The sequence below is a fragment of the Leptidea sinapis genome, chromosome 40, assembly GCF_905404315.1.
Source record: "Leptidea sinapis chromosome 40, ilLepSina1.1, whole genome shotgun sequence".
NCBI lineage: Eukaryota > Metazoa > Arthropoda > Insecta > Lepidoptera > Pieridae > Leptidea > Leptidea sinapis.
The window spans coordinates 3,944,149-3,970,391 of NC_066304.1; the positions used below are offsets into that span (position 1 = coordinate 3,944,149).

General features: G+C 33.7%; 2 protein-coding genes across 2 annotated transcripts in view; one reads left to right on the top strand and one right to left on the bottom strand.

Moving 5' to 3' along the window:
- The window catches only part of LOC126976428 (apolipoprotein D-like), a 17,308-nt gene extending 13,386 nt beyond the window's left edge, over positions 1–3,922 (top strand). Inside the window, exons 4-5 of the mRNA XM_050824758.1 lie at positions 150–331; positions 2,377–3,922. Of these exons, the coding sequence (XP_050680715.1) occupies positions 150–331; positions 2,377–2,513 (319 nt within the window). The 3' untranslated portion in view covers positions 2,514–3,922. The remainder of the gene's footprint in view (positions 1–149; positions 332–2,376) is intronic.
- On the bottom strand, positions 3,913–21,025 carry LOC126976383 (uncharacterized). Its single transcript, XM_050824688.1, has 13 exons — positions 20,560–21,025; positions 20,324–20,487; positions 19,609–19,808; positions 18,921–19,035; positions 18,648–18,847; positions 18,192–18,445; positions 17,851–18,105; positions 17,602–17,746; positions 14,963–15,114; positions 14,382–14,558; positions 9,864–10,006; positions 8,644–8,865; positions 3,913–5,570 (listed from the first exon to the last, which is right to left on the bottom strand). The coding sequence occupies exons 1-13, from the start codon at positions 20,840–20,842 to the stop codon at positions 5,334–5,336; spliced, it is 2,547 nt and encodes an 848-aa protein (XP_050680645.1). The 5' UTR covers positions 20,843–21,025; the 3' UTR covers positions 3,913–5,333.
- Positions 21,026–26,243: the final 5,218 nt, after the last annotated feature.

A 26,243-nucleotide genomic window follows, 5' to 3' on the forward strand; every position in this document is an offset into this window, starting at 1 on the left:
AAGTGACGAGATTCGCCCTACCAAAGGGTGGAAATTAAAAAGACAATACAGCGCCGCTAAAGATTTTAACTCGTTGCGAAGAGTTTAACTCGCGGTAGGTAAAAAATTCTAACATGAATACTAGTTGATGGATATCTTCGTGTTTCCAGTACTGGTATGAAGTCTGAGATAGTAGGCGAGGCGACACAGGAGAGCCGCGATGCCGGCAAGCTTGTTGTGCGGTTTCCTTCTCTGCCAGTCAACGTTCCAGCACCGTACTGGGTAGTGGACACGGACTATGATAACTACGCTCTTGTGTGGGGCTGTTTGGATCTTGGCATCATGCATACAGGTATGAAAACGATTGTAAACAAGCTTAGTTTAGAGTTTAGAGCTTAGTTTTGTACGATGGTCTTAATTACAACATCAATCTTGCGATGATAATTAAAAATAATTATTACTCGATTTCACTTCAGTATTACGCGATGCCTTTCCCGCAACACCAGCCGTTACATCTTAGTACCCCCGCCTTCCCACCGTCTGTCACCCCGTGAGACGGTCGCGCACGAAGTTGTGGGAGTATAGCAATCGCTGATTAGCTGGTGCTCCTCTAGATGCTGCCTATTTTGACACATGCACCCTCATCAAAACCAAGCCATTTCAGTACAGACATCGGGCTTAGGGTTTTTTTATTTTAAGTACTAAAAATATTTTTTTTTTTTAAGAATCAAAACAGTCGTTTACACAAAATAATTATAAAATATTGATTACATATAAGACCTGGAGTTTCATTACTTTACGTTAATGCAGTCTGTATTTTTATTAAACAATAAGTTCTAGTGATTTATCTGTAAATTTGTATATAATATTAAGAATTATGAAAGCCTAAAAAGATATTATAATGATGAAAAAAATACTAGAAACAGCCATTTATTAGCACAGACAGTATAATAACAATTTTACATTTAAAATTTTAGGCAATTCAATTTTAGTCAGTGGTATTACCCACGGACGAGTAAAAAAAGAAGGACTCCGCGCCGTGATATTAGCAAGTGAAGCACCTTTATGCTAGTGTGTGTGCGGTTACGGGGGATACTAGTTGCACAATTTTTTCTCCGTCAAATAGTCTTTAATAAAATATTTTTATAGTATCGTTTTTACACTTTTTCACAACGTACGACGGTATTTTTAAAATATTTTATTGGGACGCAAACTGATCTGTCACAGACGATGGCAAATCTCATAATGGCGGCCGATCGGCTTGTATTAGTGTAAGTGTGTGCGTGGGGCTATGTATTTACACGTTGACCGGCTTGTTTTGGTGCTTCACTGTTATGTAAGGTGACACGGAGTCATTCTTTTTTTACTCGTCCGTGGGTATTACCTAATCTAATAATTATGACAGTGCCTCTTAATGATGTAGTTTTACTTATCATAAACACAATCAACAAATCTATCAAAACAACGCGATAACTGTATTCCATTCTTACACATTGGTAATACGACATTTTCCTATCAGATAGATAAAATATTTGGATAATATTCTATCTATCTGATGCATATAACATAACATATTGAAACCACACTTGGTAAACGTCATCAAGCTACATCAGTCCGTAAAAGGGCTTTCACATGGGGAGAAGAACTGATAAGAAACTTCCAGCCCTTTTAAATCATATTAACAAAATGCTTAGCCAGCTTAATACAATACATACAATTTTAGGTGGCCTGCACAGAACCAGACAAGAGCCACACATTATTATCCTCTATATCTACTATATAGTTTCTTGCGCCGCTTCTTGTCTCTCAGAGCGCCATTTGTTTCCGAAACGGTAGTAGTATCTAGTATATTTGAAATTACATCAAAAAGAATTCTAAAGGAATCAATTTTGAGAAGCCCTTTATGCCTTTTTATATAATCTACTTTACTATAGTAAGTCTTCTTTGTGAAAGAAGCCATATAATATATATTTTTTGAGTTTGTGCTCAGTGAGTCCTAAAATACAGTTTGGTATTCTATTGTAAAATTGAATACAAGACAAATGAAGGAGCCCTTAACTCTATCTAATCTATTATACGGCACGTACAGTTTATTTGATTATTATTATTTTAACATAAGAAACCTTGAATTTTAGTTTAAATAATTTTATTATATGTTTTTGTGTGCCTCACATTTTTAGATAAACAGCACTCAGACAAAGTTGCATTGAACTGCTAAATGTTTGTTAATATTATTTATATTTATTACATAACCTTAAAAACTTTTTATAAATGAGCTCTTTTATAATTTTTAGTGAAGATAAAACCTGCTGTAAGTACGTATTTTGATTTTGATACGTAACTAATGTAAGGTTGGTAAATATTCTGAAATTATAATACCTATATTTAAATTTTCAGAGAACGCTTGGATCCTCACCAGAGCACGTCATCCACAGCTGAGTGTCCTGGAGGCAGCTTACGCAGCCGCAGACAGAAACAATATTAAACGATCATACTTCATGAGGACAGAACAGAGTGACTGTCCGAATAACTAAATATTAATTTAATTAGAGTTATAGCTAATGTGTTACAAATACTTATAGTGAGTCAACTCCTTATTCGCTTAATACCCTGTCTCGAATTATAGTCGCTAAAATTAGCACTTGATCTTGCTACAAGATGTTGCCTTACTCGTGTAACGGCCGTTACAGATAAATTACTACCTTCTAATGTCAGTAATTAGCTGTCAATAATCTGAAGCTGTCCCAATTTACCCGATAAGTCATTCTTATCCCCTGATATTCGGACGCGTGAATTGCAATTTCAATACAAACTTATATCGCTGGTAAGCTATACATCCTCCCATTGACAGACAGCGTGTACGGATAAGGTGAGTTACCGTCGAAAAGTTTATTGGGACAGAAAAGTCAACGATAATTACGATTTTTATCTCAAGTAAGAGAGACTGAATATTGAGAAAGCCCGTAAGACAATGACTATTTGACGTTTGAGTATTTGTCATCACTTTACATATTATATATTGTAATTTAAATGATTCGTAAAACGATGAAGTTGTAAATGTTGTTTTAAAAGAGTAGCAATGAGTTTCGTGCCACTTCTTCATATTAAAGCTTAGTACCTTTTCCGTGGTGGTAAATGTATAAGGACAAGAAAACTTTTGACATTCATAAGTGTAATTCTCCTAACCTACATGAATAAAGTAATTTTGATTTGATTTGATTCTACGTATATCCGCTTACAGCACAGATGGTACGCATATTTAAAGTAACAAGTAGAAACTTTCACTAGCAAGTAACACCATCGTGTTTCGGCATAAAAACGCCAGATACGTACCTTTAATCGATTTTGTGTACATGATATGCCTGAATGCGAGTACCGGTACGCAAAGGAGTAAGCCGGTATCACCACACCCCACATTGATCTATTTGTTGTCCGAGTTGACATACTAGTTGTATTTATAACACAATATATGGCTATTGCTAGCTTATAGAATAAGTTCTAATAATTTTTATAATTGTGTTTAAACATGCCACAATTGATTAATATAGAGCCAATTGGGTATATATAAAATACATAAAGAAGTTTGATTCATTGACTCTATATTGAGAAGAATAATGATATTTTTATATGAAATACTGTATTTAAGTAAGCTCATATTGTATTGTACCCACAACCATTACAAACATACAATAAGCAGAAATATACGTTCTATTCTTTTTTCACCTAAAAAGATGTCGACAAATTTTTTAAACATTATAAATTTATTCATAGATATTTAGTTAGTTTTGATTTGTAATGTACAATTTAAACTAAAGATATAGAAATTATATAATATTATGTAGTGTTATTACAATAATTCCTAAATGCCATTGGTCAGTGGTCTAAGTGAACTTTACCGTTTGTCAATTTACTGGATTAAATAAAACAAAAAACTTATGAAAAAGTATTTTATTTATAGCAACCGTAACCTTATACATATTGTTAAATATTACTTCTTAACTATAAGAAATCATGCATAAGATCATACTCAAATTGTGGCGAATAGATACAAAATTATACTATCCTATTAATGTTAAGAAATTTAAACGTTAAGCATAATTTAGTACCTAGATATTACAATATACATGATATTAAATGATAAAATTTAGAACAAGAACACTACGAAGACACTCCATGAATTGAAATAAAAGAAATATTCAATCCAAAGTAGTGGAAATGTCACTTGATAGATATTGGTCTCATGACTAATTGTCATATTTTTTTTGGTACATACCACATAAATACTGATGAAATATTTGATAAGTGAAATCGACAGTTACTTTAAAAAGAAAGGGTACATTAAAACTACATTTTGTTACTAAACAATAGAGACTTCATTTAATGATAATATTTTTAAACTTAACAGAATGACAATATACGATACAATATTTTCTTTAACAACTAGTGGCAAAAACCTCCTAACAACAGCAGACATTCGCTGAGGCCGTTTTTAGATTGAATAATTCTAAAACATCATACCGTCGCGCTGACGCAAAGCAATCATGAGTGAGATAAGACCAAATGCAGCTCCGATAAAAATAAGCAAAAACTCATAAATCAGGGTTTCCTTCTCAACAATTTTCTTATATTGAAGTTTATTAACATCAAATAGGCGTTGCTTGTATGACCTCCGTTATTTATCTAAGTGTTTTTAGAATGAGATGACAAAAATAAATGGTAAATAGTAAAAACGAATTTCATCATATAAATTGCTATAGCCAAAATACGACCAATTTTCTCTGTTCATCACAAAAAGGCTGACATATGAAATGAGTAACTAAGATAAACCTACCTTATGAATGTATGAATTACTTGGATTTATTTACATTTATGGTCTATCAGTTGGAATGTTTACGTATGTATGTTCACTTATGGCTAACTATTACAATATAAAATTAGTATTATCTATTCTTGGTATTATTATTAATTGTTAAAATTTGAAATTGTTCTTTTAAATTAAATTAAAGATTATAATATGATAAGAGATTAAAGAATCAATTTTGGGATAGTAAAATATAATTTTAAGACTAACTTCAACTTGGCATGCGATACGATCATCTTCTACAGCTAGCTAAATAAAACTAAATATATTTGAAAATGTTAAATATAAAAAGTGGTTTCACAGATCACAGAAAACAATTTAATATGTCGAGTAATACTTGAAGTCCCAAATGCGTATTTCATAATAATTGTACATGTACAATCATTTGTGCATTCATTTAGAATTTAGAGACGAATTGTACTTAACAGCTCCTTTTAGCTTATCTTTATAATTACCAATAAACAGAAACCTATATCTGTGATCTAAGCGATACTTAGGTGGGTGTGCTGTCATCTGAATGCCAACTTTTCCTCTTTTCCTTAACAGCTTCATCGTAGGTGGGAGGTCGGAGATTTTCACTTTTTGTTTTGACTGGCTTCGGGTTCGTTTGGGAGAGTTTATCTTCTTCAGCCTCTTCTGGTATTGAGTCACGCCTTCTGTCATGATCAGCAGAAAGAACCGGCTGTGATATATTGTTGCGTTGTGTTAGTTTTGGCGCGCTATTTGCTAACTGAAAATTCATGACATTATTTCAATTAAACCTGTACATTATCGTTTTGGTACGTGAATATTGTATATCGCTGTAAAGATAAAAGTTAAAGACCAGGAACATCCCCAGTGTGATGAGGCGCGCATTCCTGAAAAAGCTATATCTTCAATGAGAACAGTCACATTTCTTAGTTATGGGAGTTTTAACAAAACTAGAAATTATATAATAAAATGAATTTTTGTACATCAATATCCTTCTAAAATGCTTACAAACATTCACAAAAATCTTCCTAAAGGGGTGCACGATTGTTTAGGAACTTTTATATCTTATTACCCGTAATATTTTAGCTTGGAATGCCAAGCACCCATTTATTAAAATACATGTACATTACTTAGAGATTTATGTGATAATGAGAAGAAAAACAGTTTTTTTTTTTAACATTTCATTCAACATCACCAATACCAATGGTGACATCATCTAAAAACCTTGCTAGGTGTATCTATTTCTTTTTATCTTTCTATATAACGTAGTTTCCAACATTTCGGCGGCCGTGTATACAGACACAATAATAGTTTTGAATACATTGTCTTTTATTTAGAGTGGGATTCATTAAAATATATGTAAGTATAATATTGTCGTACATGGCGTGACTGGATTCGGCCTCTTTACTGTATTGTTATTTGTATTGTGCCAGTAATTTCACTAGCTACCTTCAGACCGAAACACAGCAAAGTTTACACATTACTGCTTCACGGCAGATATAGGCGCCGTTGTGGTACCCATAACCTAACCGGCATCCTGTGAAAAAGAGCCTCCAACTTTTAATTAGAAATAAAACAATATTTACTTAATGTTAATAATAACTTAATTATCAATAATTTGAAATATAAATAGCTCTTAAGGTATCCAATATACGATAATCTTAATGTTATAAAGTTAATAGTGATTTTATGCAATATTATTATTCTATTCTACTAAAAACTATTGCCTTTACTAATTTCTCTATTAATTACCTCTATATTATAATTAATTGTTGAAATATAAGACATAAGCAAACCGACAAGATATTAAAAATTCATAGACGTCATATATTAGTAAATACTTAAGAACATAATTAAATTGATTAGTAGATAAAAACATGTACGTTATAAATTTGCAGTAAGCCGAAGATTATGAGCGCAAATAAGAATCACACAAAGCTACAATATTTGCATTTTGATTGTATTGCTATTATTATAGTGGTTTATTTTCCTCTCTATATAATAATAAGGTTTTTCACATCTAACCTTCGATCATAAGACTAAAACATTCAACTATCTTGCTCTCTAGAATACCTACTATAGGTTTTTACTATCCTACTTCCTACTTATATTATAAACGTGAAAGTTTGTAAGAATCTCTGTATCTACATACATCATGTTTGTTACTCTTTCATGCAAAAACTACTTAATGGATTTTGTTGTTTCTTTACAATTATATGGCTTATACATCAGAATAACACATAGGCTATAATTTATAAAGATATAGTGTGAAATATAACGATAAATGTCAAATAAGTAGGGAAAAAATCTAACGTCTGCGAGCAGCTATTCTGGCGTGAACCGCAAAAAGCGTTGGAGTTGCACGTATATAGTATATTAAGGAAAGTTTATTTATTTATTTATTAGATTCACCAACAGATTATACACTATTACTAGCCTATAAAAATAACAAAATAAGTATTAATTATGGTATAAATCCAATTACAGGCGAACCGGTATGCATTTTTGAGTTACACAAGTGCGAGGTTGCAAGTTTAAAATGAAAAAATAATGTATTGTACTAATATAATGTAAAAGTGAGCAAGTGAAAAAAACTAAAAATTAAAATTAAAACAAAGTTTAAGTTATGTGGTTTCTGCACTGATAAATTGATGCAATATTTTTTTGTAATCCTGAGGGGAGGAGGAGTGGATGTCAATACTCTTGAAAAGATTTTTGGGCTCCCGGCAGATCCTTTCTAAAACACTATTAGCACCGAGTTCATTTCTATATAAATTTCCAATTAATGGTTTGAAATTTGTGAAACGTTCACTTTCGCGTGGCACTGAAAATTTAATATTGGCTAGGATACTGGGACAGTCTAATTTGTGATTTAAAATTTTGAATAGAATAGAAAAGATATTTGATTTATCTTAAATAGTCGTACAAAAAAGCCCGGGACAACATATATCCATATTTTATGTGTAAGATATTATCACCAAAATAGTGATGCATAAAATACAATAAAAATACAATATAGTTTCAAATTGATTCTTATATCAAAACAAACAATTTATTCTCTTCTGTTATGTGCGGTCTGGCGGTGGGTGAAAGTACCTACTGAATAAATTTCAATCAAAATTGCAATATTGGAATGAGGACAACATATAGATGATATTATCACGCTAGACGCAGGCATTATACATATTTTTGCTGTTTCTTAGCATCCACGCGGACGAAGTCGCGGGCAGTACTAATGGCTCATTTGATATGTGGCGGTTATTCCAGGACGATACCACCTGGGCGCATTTACTAAAAGCACGTACACGTTCCTAGTAGGCCAGCGAGGCTCCTGTAATCTTCTCTTCTTTTATTGCACGAGAATATGGGTTACGGTGATCACTTTACATCATAGGTTCTCAACGTGGGCGATAACGCCCCCTTGTGGGGGTTTGAGACTTTCGGGGGGGCAGTAGAAGACCCAGCGATTAGGGGGCATTGAGATGGCGCAGATGGGGCGTGGGTAGATTAAAAAATATAGTCTAAATAGGCAAAATACACGGAAATACTCTAGAAAAAAAAACATATTCTCAAAGTGGGCGGTGAGCAAAACAAAGTTGAGAAACTATGCTTTACATCAAGTGACCCTTAGAGTATTTAATCTTCCTCTTCCATAAAAAACACGCCTAGCCGAACGTGACAGCGTCACGTCGCACAATACCACAAAATAAAGTGCTCATCGAGGCAAAAGTAATTTTCACATCAAAAAGAGATCTGAAGCTCGAATTGATATGATAATATAATCTTGGGCTGTGAGCTGATCACTTGCCAACAAGGAAACCTAATCAGCTTACCTTGTAAGGATGAGTCGTTGTTCTATTGGGGCTCGCCAGCACTGGATTAGAAATATGTCCCCTAGCTTGGTGATGGTTGATTTCTAGAGCAGATCGTAACAAGTCCACTTTAGAAGCTGATCCCTGCGGTGTTTTCGGAGATATTTCAATGTTGCTGCATCGACGCTGAGCGTTGCTGCCGCTCCTACTTCGGCACAGCTCGTTAATGTCGCCTTGAGATAACTACAATATAAACATAATGACAGATATTAACGATTACCAATTTAAGTTGAACACACATCGATTTGGTGACACTTATTAGTTATTAATAAAGGTTTAGTTTAGGCTGGACTACGGTGGTCATATGAAACATACGGCGTCCCGACCATTTCTAATTTTTTTATGAGCTGGCGTCATTAGGAAACCACTGACCGACTGTCCATCTGTCTGTAGCGGGATGTATCTCATTCACAGAGTGTATATTAGTATTTCTAATCCAGCTAAAATAATAAATTCAAACCAAGATAGCGAATTCAAAATTGGGTGCCATGAAATAAACTTTCCTTATACAATATTTTTTTTATAGAGTTCACGCAGACATAGAGCTGTTCTGGCCGGTCTTACTAGCTTACTATGCAAAGATTTCAAATATTGAAAAGACTCGTTTTCTTTAGACCACATCAATAATTTATTTTCTGCAATTGTATAACTACATTTATTATTAATATACACCGTTTCCTTAAAATAAAAAAATCGGTTTAGCAGTTACCCTTATAGAACACATTTATGAACTAACTCTAATAATATTTTCCAGCACAAAATATCTTAATAATTCTACAGAGCTCGACCTTATTTTGATAATTTAGAACTATTGGTATATATAGACCAGTGGGAGGCACCTTTGCACAGGATGCAGGCTAGATTATGGGTATCAACGGCCCCTGTTTCTGCCATGAAGCAGTAATGTGTAAATATTACTGTATTTTAGTGTAACTAGTGAAATTACTGGGCAATTGATGCTTAATATCTTACGTTTCAAGCTGACGAGTGCAATTGCAGTCCCTCTCAGAATTTTTGGGTTTTCAAGAATCCTGAGCGACACTATATTTTAATGGGCAGGGCGTATCAATTACCATCAGCTGAACGTCCTGCTCGTCTCGTACCTTATTTTCATCAAAAATATATATATTTAAAAGCACTTTAATTCGTCATGGTTTAATAAATAATCAAAGTATTATTACCCTAGCCCTGGAGCCTCTAGACAGGGAGTGTAAGGAACCAAGGGGATTGAATCTGGTAATGATGTGTAAACGCTCCAGAGACACCATTGTTTCTGCATCTTTACGGAGTGGTTCGCCGTTCAATTTGTCACCTTCACCACTCTCTGGAACACATTAAACACGTAAATACCTACTTATTACACTCGATCCGTGAAATATCAGCTGCTTCGGGTCATATACTGGAATTTCTATAGCTTTACTATTGGAGATTCCTTCCTTTATGGCAAACAGCTATATTATAACACCCAATACTCGGCTAAGTCGAGTTAGTAAATCTTTTGTGTTGTGATGTATATGATTTTATAACACGATCCCAGAAAATGTTCAAAACAAATGTAGTACGATTGTAATTATTATTACATTCAAAAGAATTGTTGAAAAACGGTTGTGTGGTAACATAGATGACTTTCTTAAAATTACCACAGATTGGGAATAGTACGATCGCTCTCAGGGTATTAAATAATAAGTTTATTCGTACGATATTACTTTGTAACCATATATTTATGATATGAGCCCGCTGAGTTTGTCGCGCCCGTTCTTCTCAGGGCTAAGGCATTTTTAGATGGTAGTTTTTGACTTTCACATCCTATTTTGGATAAAAATATTTGAATTTGTGATCCTGTGATGGTAAGAACACCGCCGCCGAACTCTTGCAATACCAGAGGAATCCCAATATCGTTGCGGATATTACTAATACCGCCCAATGATATTATAGTATTAAAATTTATTAGAAATAAGGACCTAATTAAAAATATAGAAAAATTAATTAATATTTCCAATAAGACAAAATCTAAAGTGATGATGTGTACATTCCCATACTCCTCGGATTTGACACAGGAGCAAAATAGAAAAATATTTAAATTAAATACAACTTTGTATAATGCGACATTCCACAACAATGAAAATTTAATTTTATTTGACACAAATAAATTCATTAATTATAAAATGAAAATAACCAATGGTAACCTATACCTACCATTTAGAGTTAAGCGACAGCTGGCTACTTTAGTAGCTTATAGTCTTAGTCAACAAACTACTTCCTCTGTAGTATTATTTAATAAACATGCCTCTATTGGGCAAAATTGTAAAATAATCGACATACAAGCCCCTATTGGGGAATGTATTAGTACTAATGTACAAAAATATAACAATGAAGATTTTTCTTCAATTAATTTAAATTAAGTTATTTGACAAGGGAGGACAACTCTTGCAATATCATACAAAATAGGCAACATTCACCAAATATAAATGTTACTGCTATAGATAATCATAATATAAAGCTCATAAATATTGTTCACCAGAATATACAAGGTATCTCAAGTAAGGAATTAGAAATTGAACTGTTTTTGAGCTGCTGTAATATAGATATATTATGTATTACAGAACATTGGCGTAAGAGTCATCAGCTCCAGTTTAGTTTTAGAGAACATAAAGTAGTCAGTTCGTTTTGTAGAAGTAGGGCAATACATGGAGGTTCCCTAATTATTATTAATAATAGATTAAAATGTAAAAATAGAAGAGATATTGTTAATCTCTCTATAGAACAACTAATTGAGATAGCTTGTATAGAACTAGAGCAATTTATTATTGTAAGTGTATACCGCCCCCCCACTGCATCATATGAACAATTCCAACATAGAATGGAGGAGGTACTATCAAAATTTAGCAAAACTAGCAAGTCAATTATAGTGTGTGGAGATTTTAATATAAACTTGCTTGAACCTTCGGCCAATTGTACTAGCCTTAAAAATTTATTTCAAAGTTTTAATTTGTTCAATGTATTTTGGGAACCTACTAGAATCACTTCTACAACAGCAACCTGTTTAGATAATATTTTTACAGATGTTACTATTACTAGTAAACTCATAATTAATAATCTTCAGTCCGACCATAGTGGGCAACTTATAAAAGTAAATACAAGATTGGACAATGTCAGACCAAAAAAGGTGACGATTATACCAGTTACGGGTAGCCGTCTTGAGAGGTTTAGAAATAATTTGGTAAATACGATACCATTTTTACACTGTGGTGAAACTGCTAATTTTCACTATAACTTAGTCTTCAATTCCTTCTGTGAGGAATTTGACAGGATTTTTACTCCAGTAACGGTGACAGTAAACAACAAACATAGTTTTAATGATTGGGCAACAATGGGTATCCACAAAAGTCGTAAACGCTTATATGACCTTTATTATGAGAAACATTACAATAATAGTGAAGAATTTAAAATATATGTAAAAAAATACTGCAAGCTCTTTAAAATAGTTTGTCATGAAGCGAAAACACGTTTCATTGCAGATAAAATTAAAAACAGTAATAATAAAGTAAAAGCGACTTGGAGTGTAATTAACAATGAAACTGGTAGATCGAATTGCCGTAACACCTCTATCTGTTTAAATATTAATAATCGCGTTATAAATTCGGAAATAGAAATTGCAAATGAATTTGATAAATACTTCTCCGAAATCCCGATTGTCACGACCAAATACCTTAATTCTTCGCCAAAAGCAGCATATGATATGCTTAAATTACACGTACCAGTATGAAGATACTGATCAGTAGAATTAATTTAAGTATGTTACAGGTAGCGATATAATAAAAATCTTCAAATTAATTAACCTAAAAAATACAAAAGACCTATGGGGCCATTCGACTAATATTGTTAAATACATACTTGACATTATAGCACCTGAATTAGCAATAATATTTAATGAATGCATAGATGAGGGTGTGTTCCCTGACCTCATGAAATACAGCAAAGTTATACCTTTGTTTAAATCGGGCAGTTCTTTTGACCCTGCTAATTTCAGACCTATTTCAGTGCTGCCTGTTTTTAGTAAAATTTTTGAAAAACTTTTGCTTCAACAGCTACAAATGCATTTTTGTAAATTAATGAACAAAAATCAGTTTGGTTTCACTAGGGGTTTATCAACAATTAATGCGGGTACTAGACTCATTGAGCACATCTTTGACGCCTGGAAGGGAACTTATCACGTTAGATAAAAAGCTTCAGTGGGGTCCACATATTACCCATCTAGCAGATAGACTCAGCTCTGCGGCATATGCAGTTAGAAAGATTAGAGAGTACACGAATGTTGCGACCGCTAGATTAGTGTACTTTAGTTATTTTCACAGCATCATGACGTACGGTATATTACTATGGGGTCATGCTGCTGACATTGATATAGTGTTTGCTCTGCAAAAGAGAGCTGTTCGTGCTATATATCAGCTTGGTTATAGACAGTCTCTCAAAGAAAAATTTAAAGAAATAAATATTATGACTGTTTATTGTCAGTACATTTATGAAAATTTAATATATGTTCACAAAAATCGTCACCTTTTTGCTCTTAATAGTGATTTTCATTATTATAACACTAGAAATAAGGGATTGCTTGTAACTAATTCTAGTAGGCTTCATAAGATACATAATAGCTTTAAGGGTAAATGTATACACTTCTACAATAAAGTCCCAGCCACTGTTCAGGCATTGTCTATAAATAAATTTAAATGTTTTATAAAAAATGGCTCTGTCGTAAATCCTATTACTCCACTGCTGAATATCTAAATGATCGGACAGCCTGGGACTAGATTGTGATTATTTTATAGCAACTGTACAATATTGTATATTTTTATTGAAAAGAGCGCAAAAAAAAAGAATGCTGGGAGAGTTTCTTGCGCCGCTTCTTCTCTCTCAGAGCGCCATTTGTTTCCGAAGCGGTAGTAGTATCTAGTAGTATAAGAAATGACATCAAAAAGAATTCTAAAGGAATCAATTTTGAGAAAATAAATGCCTTTTATGCCTTTTATGCCTTTTAAAAGAGGATACCACCCACATAAGTAAACGCGTTTTGTTTAAATTTGGCTTATCATATCGATCTGGAAATATCGTGGTAGGTAACATTCTTATAGAAATCTACAATAGTACCTAAGTAGGTACTATTGTATTGTTTGATTTGTTTTCCTAGAAAACTGTTGATTAACTTGATACATATTGTTTTCTGCATATTATTACGCCATCGAATCGTCTGGAATACAATATGTACAGAAATGTGAACAACTCCGTCGCTTGCCGTTGCATAGAGACGTCATTTCAGTGTATGTCTTCTACTGCTTTGATTGCTTTGAGGAGCTGTTTGACCTGATTCTGGTGTCAGAACACCATATTTATTATCACGCCACAAACCGCCAACTTAAATATCATAATCACATCTGGAGGTTACTTCGCGCTGCAGTTTTCAAGGAATTTTGTTAGTTTTGAAGTGATACCCTCACTTTTGGAATTAGGAAGCACACAGGCGCGAGTTCTAGTCCCGCATCGTCCAAAATAAATTTTGGTATCAAATTTAATTTGTATAGTTTTCAAGAAAGTTAAAGTAAAGGAAAAATAAAGAAATGTCTTTCTTTCTTTCACATATTGTCATTAACTTAGCTTTCAAATAAAAAAATATTATATTGAAAATTTAATGTCAGTTGTCTTACCAGTATCCAGATCACAGATGTCACGTAAAGCCATGTTGATGTGTCTTAGCCAGAAGTAATGCAGCAGACCATAGAGTACACCACCCAAGAACGCGATCAACCCCATGTACCTGAACGCTTCCCGAGTACCCAGTGAGGCTATTAGGAGTCCGCCGCCGAAACTGCCACTTCCACGACCTGGGATCATTAATTGTGAGTAATATATCGTTAATTGAAAAGAATACATAGTATAAAATCAAAATATATTCTTCACAAAAAAATACTATAATAAATTACAACAGGAGGGAAAAACAATCTTAACTGTGAAAGATGCAAATTTTACGCAAAAGTATATATTATTTCAAATAGGGATTAAAACGACGATAATAATAAATAACACTTTGTATATTAATCGCACCAATTGAAAGGAAAATGATAATTTAATCAAATAAATCATCAGGTCAAAGTCTCAAAGGTCGTAAGTTCACCTCAAAAATGCTCCACAAAACCTTTTCGTATAAAAAACCTCAGAGCTATTCTTGATATTTTCATGTTGCACGCGGGTAGAACTTCTTCAACAAAAAATCAAATATTTCACTAACCGAGACTGAAATGAGCCATCCCCAATACGCCAATAAGGGTGGCTAACAAACTCTTAGGTGCTAGCATGGCACAGTAAGTTGCCGCTGCGACCCACATCAGGTGAACAGATAGTGACTCCATAGCTTCGAATGGGAAGCACCACCATGAATTCCTGAAATAAACATTAAAACCTGTCACTGATTTCAGTCACAGTATAAATAATGCACGCATTACAAATGACACGAATAAAAACAATAAAAGGAACGAGTATAGCCAAATTTAAATAGAGATATTCAATCTTTCCATAAGCGTCCTAGTTGTGATCAGATCTGCAAAGCAGCTGGGTCAAGAATACCAAGAATAAAAGCTAGAATGTAAGAGTAGATACGAGTACAACTATAACAAGACAGAAATAACAAATGCAAAACGAAAATATTTACTACAAAAACTTCTTATACTAAAAGGTGCATTGGTATCAGCCAAGGTTGTTCTTTTGACCCTGTCAAATAATAGATCGCTAGAAAATGACGAATATGAGAACTTGTTTCTAATTGCACATTACGTTAATTTATCAAAGATGCCGTCCAAGAGGATGCGGACATTACTCGTGATATTTTCAAAAGCACAAAACGAGCACATTGCCATAATTTTTCAATAAAAATAGAACAACAACATTTCCTTATTCCGACGTTACCTAGTGCCCTTCCACTAGTTTAGAATTGGATCTAAGTGCTTAACTGTGCGCACCCACACACTTGTGTGCTCATACACTTGACAATACACTGAAATGTTGCAATGATAAAAGCTGGTAGAATTAAGAGATATTCTCATTTATTAGTGAACTCGGCCAGAAACTTATAATTGTATTAATTAGAACTTATCAAAATCTCAACTGCACTAAAGCGAAAATTCTGTGCAATTAGCAAAACTTTAGCTTGTTGTTTGCTACACCGCAGCTAACAACATAATATACACATAATGCTATTTTATTTATACCACGGATCATATTTTTACTTCATTATCTCAGAAATCTGATTTTAACGTCAATACTAGTAATTAAAATTCAGGACTAAACTTCCTAATTGCTTCCTAATTATTGGATACAGATTCATACCCCTATTAATGTTTAATTATAAAAATACCAAAACGTGGGCAAATCTTTCGCAAGAAACATAGAAACCCAATTAAAAAGATGTTAGTAGAATTTCATAGGCAAAAATATAGGCTTATATTTTCATTAAAAGAACAGTAGTTTTGTTAAAATAGTTGCAAGTAGTGGAAGACTTTTCGCATTTAGATATACTGAAATACACCAATGATTGTTAGGCGTAGCTTGACGTCTATCGTTCAGATCATAGCCTGATGCTAGCGCATAGACGACTTTACAGCCCGATAATCCGTTACCAATTTTGATTTGTCAATTTATGCGTTAGCTAGGGGTAATAACATTCCAAATACTAAGGAGCTTATGTCAATCGTAGTTGACTTTTTACGGCTTGTCAATCAAAATAGTTTACTGTAACAATAGATAGACCTACGCTTTGCTTCTCTATCTTGCTGTGCATCCATTGTCCTTCGCTCTTGCACGCTTTGCTATGGTTCCGATTAATACTAAGTCACTAGTTACTCGATGGACTAGACAGTAGTCTTGTAGTAACTAGATGGATTAGACTCGTGGCCTATAAGTCACCTTTGTGGCGACTTGTTGTGTAATCTATACGGCGTTGGAAGTTTTATTTCTCAGCAACCACAATAGCTACAGACCCCCATGATATAGTCGGAAAGTTCTTGATGAGGAAAGCTTAAAATTGTTGAGTTTGGATTTCTAGATGGTCGGTATCAAAGGCTATACAGGTTGAAACATTTCCCAAAAAGGAAGATTGAAAATGAGATTTGTTGAATAGAACGTGCCACGAATGGCAGGAGACACGCGAAGGACGAGCGGGTCGTCACTAGTGAGCAATAAAATATTAAACCAGGGTTAGTAGTGATCGATGTAATTAAGTTACTATTAATAATTAAATACTTTTATGTACTTTAAGTTGATATCTATAAGCACACCAACACCAAGAAAAGTAAGGTAATTGTTATTACCTAACTATTTCAAATTTAGAATACAAATATTGTTAAGAGATATCTTTCAATCATCTTTCATTGGAATTGGTACATACTGTGCCCTTATCTGATAACAACTCTATTGTGATGTCATTAAATGTTAAGCGACTCTTTAGTGAGTCATGTAAACAAACCTTAGTTGTCCAGACTTGCAGATGTAAACATCGGCCTCTCTATTTATTTTGTTTATCATTAGAAATTAATTTAGCACAACATTGCAATTTCACCGTTTAAGGGCAATATACTCATCATACATTTTTATTTGATTTATACGTTGATCTACAGTATTGTTCTAAAGAGACTTCCTTCCAATTACAACTAAACTATGGAGTGAGTATTCTTCTGCAGTATTTCAGAACAATTAGTTGCAGTTAAAAATTATCTTTCATATGGTCAGGTGATTTTCATGCTATATAATAATAAAGCTTCACAAAAAAATACTTATAAGACCAAGTTAATACTTCAAATACATTATATTGAAGTACTGAATTTAAAACTGTCACAAAAAATTGGTCGGCGAAAATAAATATCAATCATTACTTACTCAATGAATGAATATCCGACAAGACGGGCAGCATGAGAAAAGAAGGCAACTATAATAACGTTGACGTGGCCAATACGCGCTGTGATAGCATCAGCACCATACAGAAATGGAATGCTACTCAAGGTTCCTACTGTAACTGTTATTCCTGAAATCATATTTATTATAAACCAATTGCAGAAATAAAATGAATAACTGGCACTTTTTATTCTGAAGATAAATTGTAGAATGCATTCAAAATGTGTAGCTTACCTAATAAGAAGTTGGGTGCACCAAGTTCCTTCAAATATAAAAATAAATACGATTCTATAAAACCCCAGAAATTACCTAAAGCAAAAAGGAAAAATATGAAAATAATAATATGAGGCATTTTGATTATATTAACTAGATCATGTAATAAATTATCTGCAGGCAATTTTGCTCCCAGTGGCATGACAGCAACAGTTACTGCTGATATTAAAAGCAAGACGTCATAAGTATAGAAGGCTGCTGAATAATCAGTATATCCTGAAACAAACCGATGTAAACATTTAGAAACGTGTATGCATATTGACATTGGAGATAAAGGCTTTACAAAACTACGAGATACACACCAACTTGTTTACTCCTCATATCTATAAGGATTCCGGTGATAGGTGAAAATATGGCCATCCCTATACTAGAGAACAGCCTTTCTCTGCCAAAGTCACCCCCATACTTCTGTATCATAGTTAAAGCAATGGGATCCATTATTGTAACCCCAGCTGACAACATTATAGTACCCATAAACCTCAAGAAGAAGTAGATATAAAAAGTTTTATCATCACTTTCCTTATAGTCCGGAGGACAAATATCCGGTCCGCCTTTTCTGTAACAAATCAATCTCATCAGATTATACGCAGCGGCACTTAACGATTGGATAAATATTGAACTAGGTTTATCAGTCAATAAATTATATTTGATATCATGTGGAAAAACACAACTATCTACAGCTAATAGTATACTAGTACAGTACAATATATTAGTAAATTTAAGACGTAAGAAACATTCAAACTTTAAACAGAAATTACCTAAAATCGCATTTTTGAACCATGCAATCTGCTGAAAGATTTGCAAGACGTTGCTGCGATAATTTGGTCATATTATGCAACATCACAAGCCCACCACATCTCAGATCTTCTTTGTCGAGAGCGGTTATGTTAACACCTTGTGACAGTAGTAATTTTTCACCAAACCTTGATCTAAAGTCAGTTACAGTATCATTATCATCCTGGAAATAAGATATAGTTTAAATATTTTTATAATATTGAATTTAATTACTATCTCTTCAAAATTTTACTAACTCTTTCCATTTCAATACCAAGTTGTTCTTTCGGTTCCCCCAAATCATCATGTACTTCGATCAGAAAGAATGCTGCATCATTGTAATCTTCTTCGTCGTCTGTCATGTTAAGAAAACTAAAATAATTATGAAGTGTATGAGTAAGCAAGTGCATAAATTAATTTCTACGTTTAAATTAAATAAGTCGAACCAGTAATATCATCGAGATTATCTTAATTAAAATGAGAGCAAGAATATAACAAGCAGACAACTGGAATATATTTTGCAGAAAAATATTACCTACCATATTGACTTTGATTTCTTTCGCGATATCTCATAGGATATTAGGAAGGCTTAAGTACCATAAAAGAGTACGATATTGTTTTTGACTGTTTACATACACATTAACCACTCTTTACTCAGTCGGCGGTAGTATGAAAATATGTAGAGTAGTCTTGTTTTATCAATTTTTTTTAAATAAATTGTTTCATTACGTTTTTAGTAATATGATATGACTATTTGATAAAAATTCAACTTGATTTGGGTTCTTATGAATAAGGAAATCTATTCCGAAATAAATATTTTAACTGGATTGGATTGGAAAGTATATTGATTTTAGTTATAAAACTTTAAAAAATCTATGTTTTGTACAAATAAAACGGGTTAAACCGATGCTCATGGTGATATTCCTGTGAATTTATAAACATTACCTGCTGTTGGACCAATGTGGTGGATAAATTTTTCGCGCAATGTGAAAATCCAAGTCATCTTTATCGTCCGATGGATCACTTGTCGGGCTGGTTTCGGTTGGCCTAGACAGCATACAATGATCTACACAAGTATCTAGAACAAAATCTACTTGTTCATCCTCATCTGGGCATTCTCTACTCGGACAAGGACTCCACCAAATCTACAATTATTGGTAAAACAAAAGTTAATATAAATTTTGCTAGAATTTTTATGAGCAAATACCAACGTGATTTATATTTCAACCCTATGGTAAGTGGCTAAACCTGTAAACAATAAAGAATTATATAAAAGACAACAGATACAAAAATATAGATTACGTAAGTTAATCATAAAACACATTTGAATTCCTCGTTATAAATGGAACTTTATTCGTGGTGATAATCTAGAACAAAGAATGATTGCTGATACATTAGTATTAAAATATACTCGAAACAGTGGGTATACTTTATAAATAATCTCATATGATTCAACATTATCATGTGACAGGATAATGTCCTTATATTTAGCTTTATTCTCTTAACGATTGAGTGAGTCGCGATATTACACTGGCTAATCTGCCTTGGGGCCGGATGAGGTCGATTTGCTCAAATTCTTAGAGGACAGGAGTTAAGTTCATAACCGTAGCGATTAGCTAGTACTGTGTGGAAACAATTGTCTAATATTCCGCATAGTTACCTCGACACTCTTTTTAATTGGATGTCTCATGACATACGCAGATGGCATCACTCCGGGAGTTTCTTGATGTGGAATTAAAAGCAGCGAATGGTGAAATGCCGCGTTTAATATTAAAGCAGTTATTACTACTGGCTTATACTCTCCAAAGCGGTCCACAAGAAAACCTATAAACAAAATAAAACGTGATACTTATAAAGATATCTCACACCTCTGTTCAAAATAAAATTTTTACTTACCAGTAATTGGCGGACTTAAAAAGGTGGTAAACGGCAAAGCTAAATACACAAACGAAATTTCTGGCACAGTTAAACCAATACTTTGCATATGAATTGTCAAGTAAGGTAACAAAGATGCCGTAGCGCCGTACATCACAAATAAAGTCACTTTCAGCATTATAAGATTCGGGTTTATCCCTAACCAATGGATAAGTCTTTGCCAGCATCCTGAGGAAGTCTCGCTATCGTAGTCCATGGTGTCCTCGCTATCCTTCTTGGAGAGATCGTCGCACGATCTAGTCATATCTAGTAAACACGTTTTACATTATCGTAACTGAGTTTCAGTGTAACTACGAGGGCTATATCTTATCGACTGGCGTATGCATCGCCGCTGACGCTGATGCGACAATTATTTATTCAGGGATTACGGTGTTGCTCGGTGGCATCGGGAAGCCTAGAGGGTCCCGTGCTCCCGAGCGACTGAGGAGCTGAAGAGGTCGCCGGGACGACAATTTACAAATAATAGCAAAATTACCTTCGTTAAAGAAGTGTCACGGTGATTGGTGGGGATGTTGACTAAATCGACTAGTGATTTGAAGACCTTGCGGATAATAGCTGGGGTCATACGATCCTGGGATCTGCATAGACATTAGTTCTCAATTCTGTGTCGGCGGTAACGAATTACTCACTTCGACGAGTACCTGTGATTGTAAGTGTGAGTATTGATTTTTTTATTACAACAAAATGATGATGGTTATTTTTAAGAATGAGAACGAAAATTGCTGCCTCATATGTTTGCGCTGACGACGATTACAGTTGAAGAATTTGATTTTAATGAACGTAGATTTATGTAAAATAATACTATTATTTCTTAAGTATTTACATTTCATTTCAGTTAGTAGGAAGCTTTTTATATTATTATTTTTTGATATATATATATTGAGAAGTAAGCATAATCCATTACTATTTTGATAAAAATTACAATTTGTGATCTGTTAATTAGCGCTTGATTACTTATTAATGACATTATATTTTTTTTTGAAAGGGTCAATAGGTATTTCCTACTTCATTAGTATGGTATTATTTTCTTTAGATTTTGAAAAAGTCAAATTTCTCCTTTTTTTCAAATTATTATTATCCGTATTAAACATCAATACATTATTTTTATTTGGTAATGACACTTAACAACTTCTGTCGAATTCGGAGCTAGAATTATTCAATTCTTGAAATGGGCAGGGCGTATCGGTTTTTTCAGCATTTCCTAATTAACCAGCACATAACATTCAAATTATTTAATAATATAATCGGACAGGTGAACTGACAGTCAAACTTACACTTGAACTCCATATTATGAACAATTCCAAGAAAATACCTTAAGATTATTTCGAAAACTACCACAATTCCCCTCTACTGCAACAAAAGTTTGTAAAAATTGTAAAAAAAACTCCAAAAAAAAAAATCTTTAGTAATAATCCCTACTATTACTATAAATGTGAATGTAAGTTTGTTTGTTACGCTTTTAAGCCGATTAAATCGATTTTGATGAAGTTTTGTACAGCGATAGACTAGAGCTTGGGAAAGGACGTAGGCCACATTTCTCCCAGAATAAATTCATGGTTCCCGTGGGATTTGTGAAAAACTGAAGTTCACATCTTCATTTCCAAACTTGCTTATTATGTTTCAAAATCTATATCTACGCGGACGAAGTCGGGGGCATCTGCTTGTATTCTATATTTATAGGTATCCACACTTCTTAAACAATAAGTTTACCTCTATCCACGTTTATCTTTGATTAATTTTAGTATTCCGTAAAAGGGTTCCCTACCAAACCGCATTAGCTAGACAGGCTAAATTTTGACAATGAATATATTGCTGATATGTGAACAAATATTAAGAATCAAAGATGGCAAGGCTAGGGCGAGCTTCAACTGCCAAAATGGCTGCCATATTAATTGAAAAGAAATGTTTTTTACTAAAGCAATTAGAAAGTATACGATATTATTTGAGTGTACGATGGTACGGAACCCCTTCTTGCGTGAGTCGAACGCATTAAAATGAAATTAACATTAAATAAGTTTACCGTCACTTGAAGGTATAGGAAATTAACCCAAATTGAAACTATGTTCATTTAAGGCGATTTTTTATATGTTAATTAATTTAAATTTATACAATACCACTTGTACAGTGTACTATTTCATATTCTTTGACAATACCTACTTACTCACTAATTGAGCTCGTGCAATTCACAATTTTATTCACAAATGGCCCCGCGACACTCTCTCCTTGCCGGGGCAGGATTTCTTCTAATATCTGCCTATTATGTGGCCTATATTATATGCCTGCCTATTATACTTTACCAGTGTGAGGCTCCTTTGCACATGATGCCGGCTAGATTGTGTGTACAACACCGGCGCCTATTTCTGCCGTGAAGCAGTAATGTGTAAGCATTACTGTGTTTCGGTCTGAAGGGCGCGTAGCTAGTGAAATTACCGGGCAAATGAGACTTAACAACTTATGTTTCAAGGTGACGAGTGCTAATGTAGTAACTGGCAATGCATGTAATAGGCAGGGCGTATCAATTACCATTAGCTGAACGTTATGCTCGTCTCGTCCCGTATTTTCATAAAAAAAATATTAAAACTCTTCTTCAAGTACTTGTAATAGTATGTAATATGTATTCTTTGTCTCTTCTTGAAAGGGTTTACTCCCAAATCAGTTCCATTGTATTATAATTCAAATCTGATGAAACGGATCTTTAAGCACATTTGAAATTTAAAAAGAATATATACCCAGAGTGTTTGTCGTATGTTTTTTTCAACAACAAATCAAGCATTTGCGGAACACAAAGTATCATTTGGTAAAGTGCAACCGATGAATAACACCATTAACGGCCGTTCCCAATATCTCCTACTTGAGATAAAAATCGTAACTATCGTTGACTTTTCTGTCGCAAAAAACTTTTCGACGGTAACTCACCTTATCCTTCTTATCACCTTACACTCTGTCTGTCAATTGGAGGACGTATAGCTTACCAGCGATAGAAGTATGTATGGAAATTGCAATTCACACGTCCCAATATAAGGGCCGTTCCCAATATACTATCTACAGACTGCTTCTCACCTTACATTGGGACGCGTGAATTGCAATTACCATACAAACTTCTGTTAACTGTTAAGCTATAGGTCGTCCCATTGACAGACAGCGTGTACGGATAAGGTGAGTTACCGCCGATAAGTTAATTGGGACAGAGCTAAGTCAACGATAGTTACGATTTTTATCTCAAGTAAGAGACTGAATATTGGGAACGGCCGTAAGGCGATAAGAATGACTTATCAGGTATATTGGGACAGCTTAAGATTATTGACAGCTAATTACTGACAGTAGAAGGTAGTAGTTTATCTATATCTGTAGATAGTATATTGGGTACGGCCGTAAATGACCACGTGTACTTTTAAATTTTAATTCAATGAAATCTGAAGGTATTTTAAGGTCTTTAAGGTATTTCACTGAGATCGCAACAACATAAAACAACAAAGTATCCTTATTCCTAGTTTAGATTAGAATGTCATGAGACGCACTCTTTTTATATACACCACGGCACGCAGAAAGTTTAACGAAAAAGTTTTTAAAGTCAAAGTCAAATAAACTTTATTCAATAAGGCTTACTACAAATTACTTAATTTACAAAATGTTCGTAAAAAGTTGAGCTCGTGAGTGGAACATTTAAGAAACTCAAGGGCCACTGTTTTCAATCAAATAGAGTACTTTACAATGGCTGTAATATACATAACAAATTAGTTTGTAAGGTGCTGCATACAATATATGAGTCGTGTTTAAATAATATACATTATATCATAAAAAGTAATAAAAAATAACTGTATAAATTTAAAGTATAGTATATCGGAAGGTTGATGCTTGAATTCAATGTTTGTGTAAGGATGCTTCGTGAACATGATGGTCGTGATTACTGTCACAATTAGTAATTGCATCTAACAAATACAATGATTAATTATTAACTATAACAGGTCGACCTGGCACCACAAGCAGCACCCGTTCACGAGTTGACGCATGGACCAGCCATCGTTCCCTTCGCACATATTGATATTTGAGGGAAGGAGACGACCCGGCACACGACGCCGCCGTAAGCAATGCCATTCAGTGAGCATGACGAACCATGTTATAACATACCAACACATGATAACTAAAAATTACAAAATTAATGCTGACAAAGCAAGCCCAAAAATGATTTTATATATATAATGCAATTAGGCACAGTAGATTCTACATAAATCAAAATAATATAATAATATATTACCCTCCTGCGTACGTCTGTTTCTATCATTCAGTCGCGAGCGCGCCACTTGTGTTCGATCGAAAACCGACAAGGCTGATTGCGTGATTTGTCGTTCTGCGCAGGGCTTGTAACGCTCGTAGCGTGCGCGTGAATTGCTCGTTTCGCGCGCAAAAACGTCCAAAGTCCAAACTACGGGAAATTGTCACGCAGTGTGTTTTACACCTTTGATGATACATGGCAGGGATGCGTAGTTACGGCTAATTTTTTTCATCGCATGATCCTTTACTGTACGCACTATATGCCTAATATTAATACAAATACAACGTATTTCAGCTATCGAACGACAGAGACCGCTATGGTACTGTGTGGTTTTGACAAAGTTTAGTATGGCTGCAGTACTATAGCTACCGAACAAAAGAGGGCGCTCAATACTACAATAACTTATAAAGTTTTACAGTGAATAAAGATTTTTTTGACTTTGACTTTGAAATATCACAGTAGACATGGTACATAATATGTCTACTGTGATAATATTAACAAAATGTTGTAAAGCGGTGTATGATGAAAATTATGTATTTTATTTTATTCATATTATTAAGAAAAATTAAAAGTTACTCGCAAAAATATAAAGTCTCGAAAAAAATTGTGCGAAATAAATAAACTAGTCTACTGAATAAAACCAATAAAATACCTAATTAGGTTGATTGAAAGTAATCAAATTGTTTCACAGATCTCTTATATTTAATTTATTTGAAGATTAAGAGACTGTTTATTTCATTTAACAATGTTTTATCATACACGTACGTAGGCTATTATGCCAGTCATTTTGAATATTCTTTGGCAATAGCGAATTAGTGGTAAGATGATAGATTACCTACCTATATATATTATACAGTCTGAAAAAGTGCCATATTGTCTTTTTAATTATTAAAAAAAAACAATTATTAAGTGTTTCATTTCAATAAAACATTGAAATTATACAAAAATTTTAATTTCACCTTCGTATTTATTGTATTTAAATCTCGTGGAAGATGTGGAATACATTATAATATTTTAGTACCGCCCGCTAGTTTTCATGGTGATCGGTTTTCATTTAAAGTTCGTTTGATATAGCGACATCTAGGGGCGACATACGACAGTGTAGCCACTGTAAAATCCACGCAAACTGCAAACCATCTTCATGCAAAACAACGACTAGCAAAATTTAAAAACCGAGAGCTCAGATCACCCTCCTGTTTGTGAAATCAATACAGAGTGCGCGGCATCTAGTGCAACATAGATGAATTAAAATTCACTGGTCTCAGTGGTCGTTTTATACGTTCAACAAAAGTACAATATGAAATGTACTTCACTAATACACCATTATAATGTTTTTGCTACTATTAAAATCATACTTATAAACAGTCATAAC

Excerpts from the sequence above, each read along its gene's own strand:
- LOC126976383 (XM_050824688.1), bottom strand. The coding sequence starts at position 20,842 with ATGACTAGATCGTGCGACGATCTCTCCAAGAAGGATAGCGAGGACACC. Across the intron at positions 15,115-17,601 it reads GTCGGATATTCATTCATTGA|GAATTCATGGTGGTGCTTCC; the intron begins GTAAGTAATGAT and ends TGTTTATTTCAG. Across the intron at positions 8,866-9,863 it reads CTAGAGGCTCCAGGGCTAGG|TTATCTCAAGGCGACATTAA; the intron begins GTAATAATACTT and ends TTTATATTGTAG.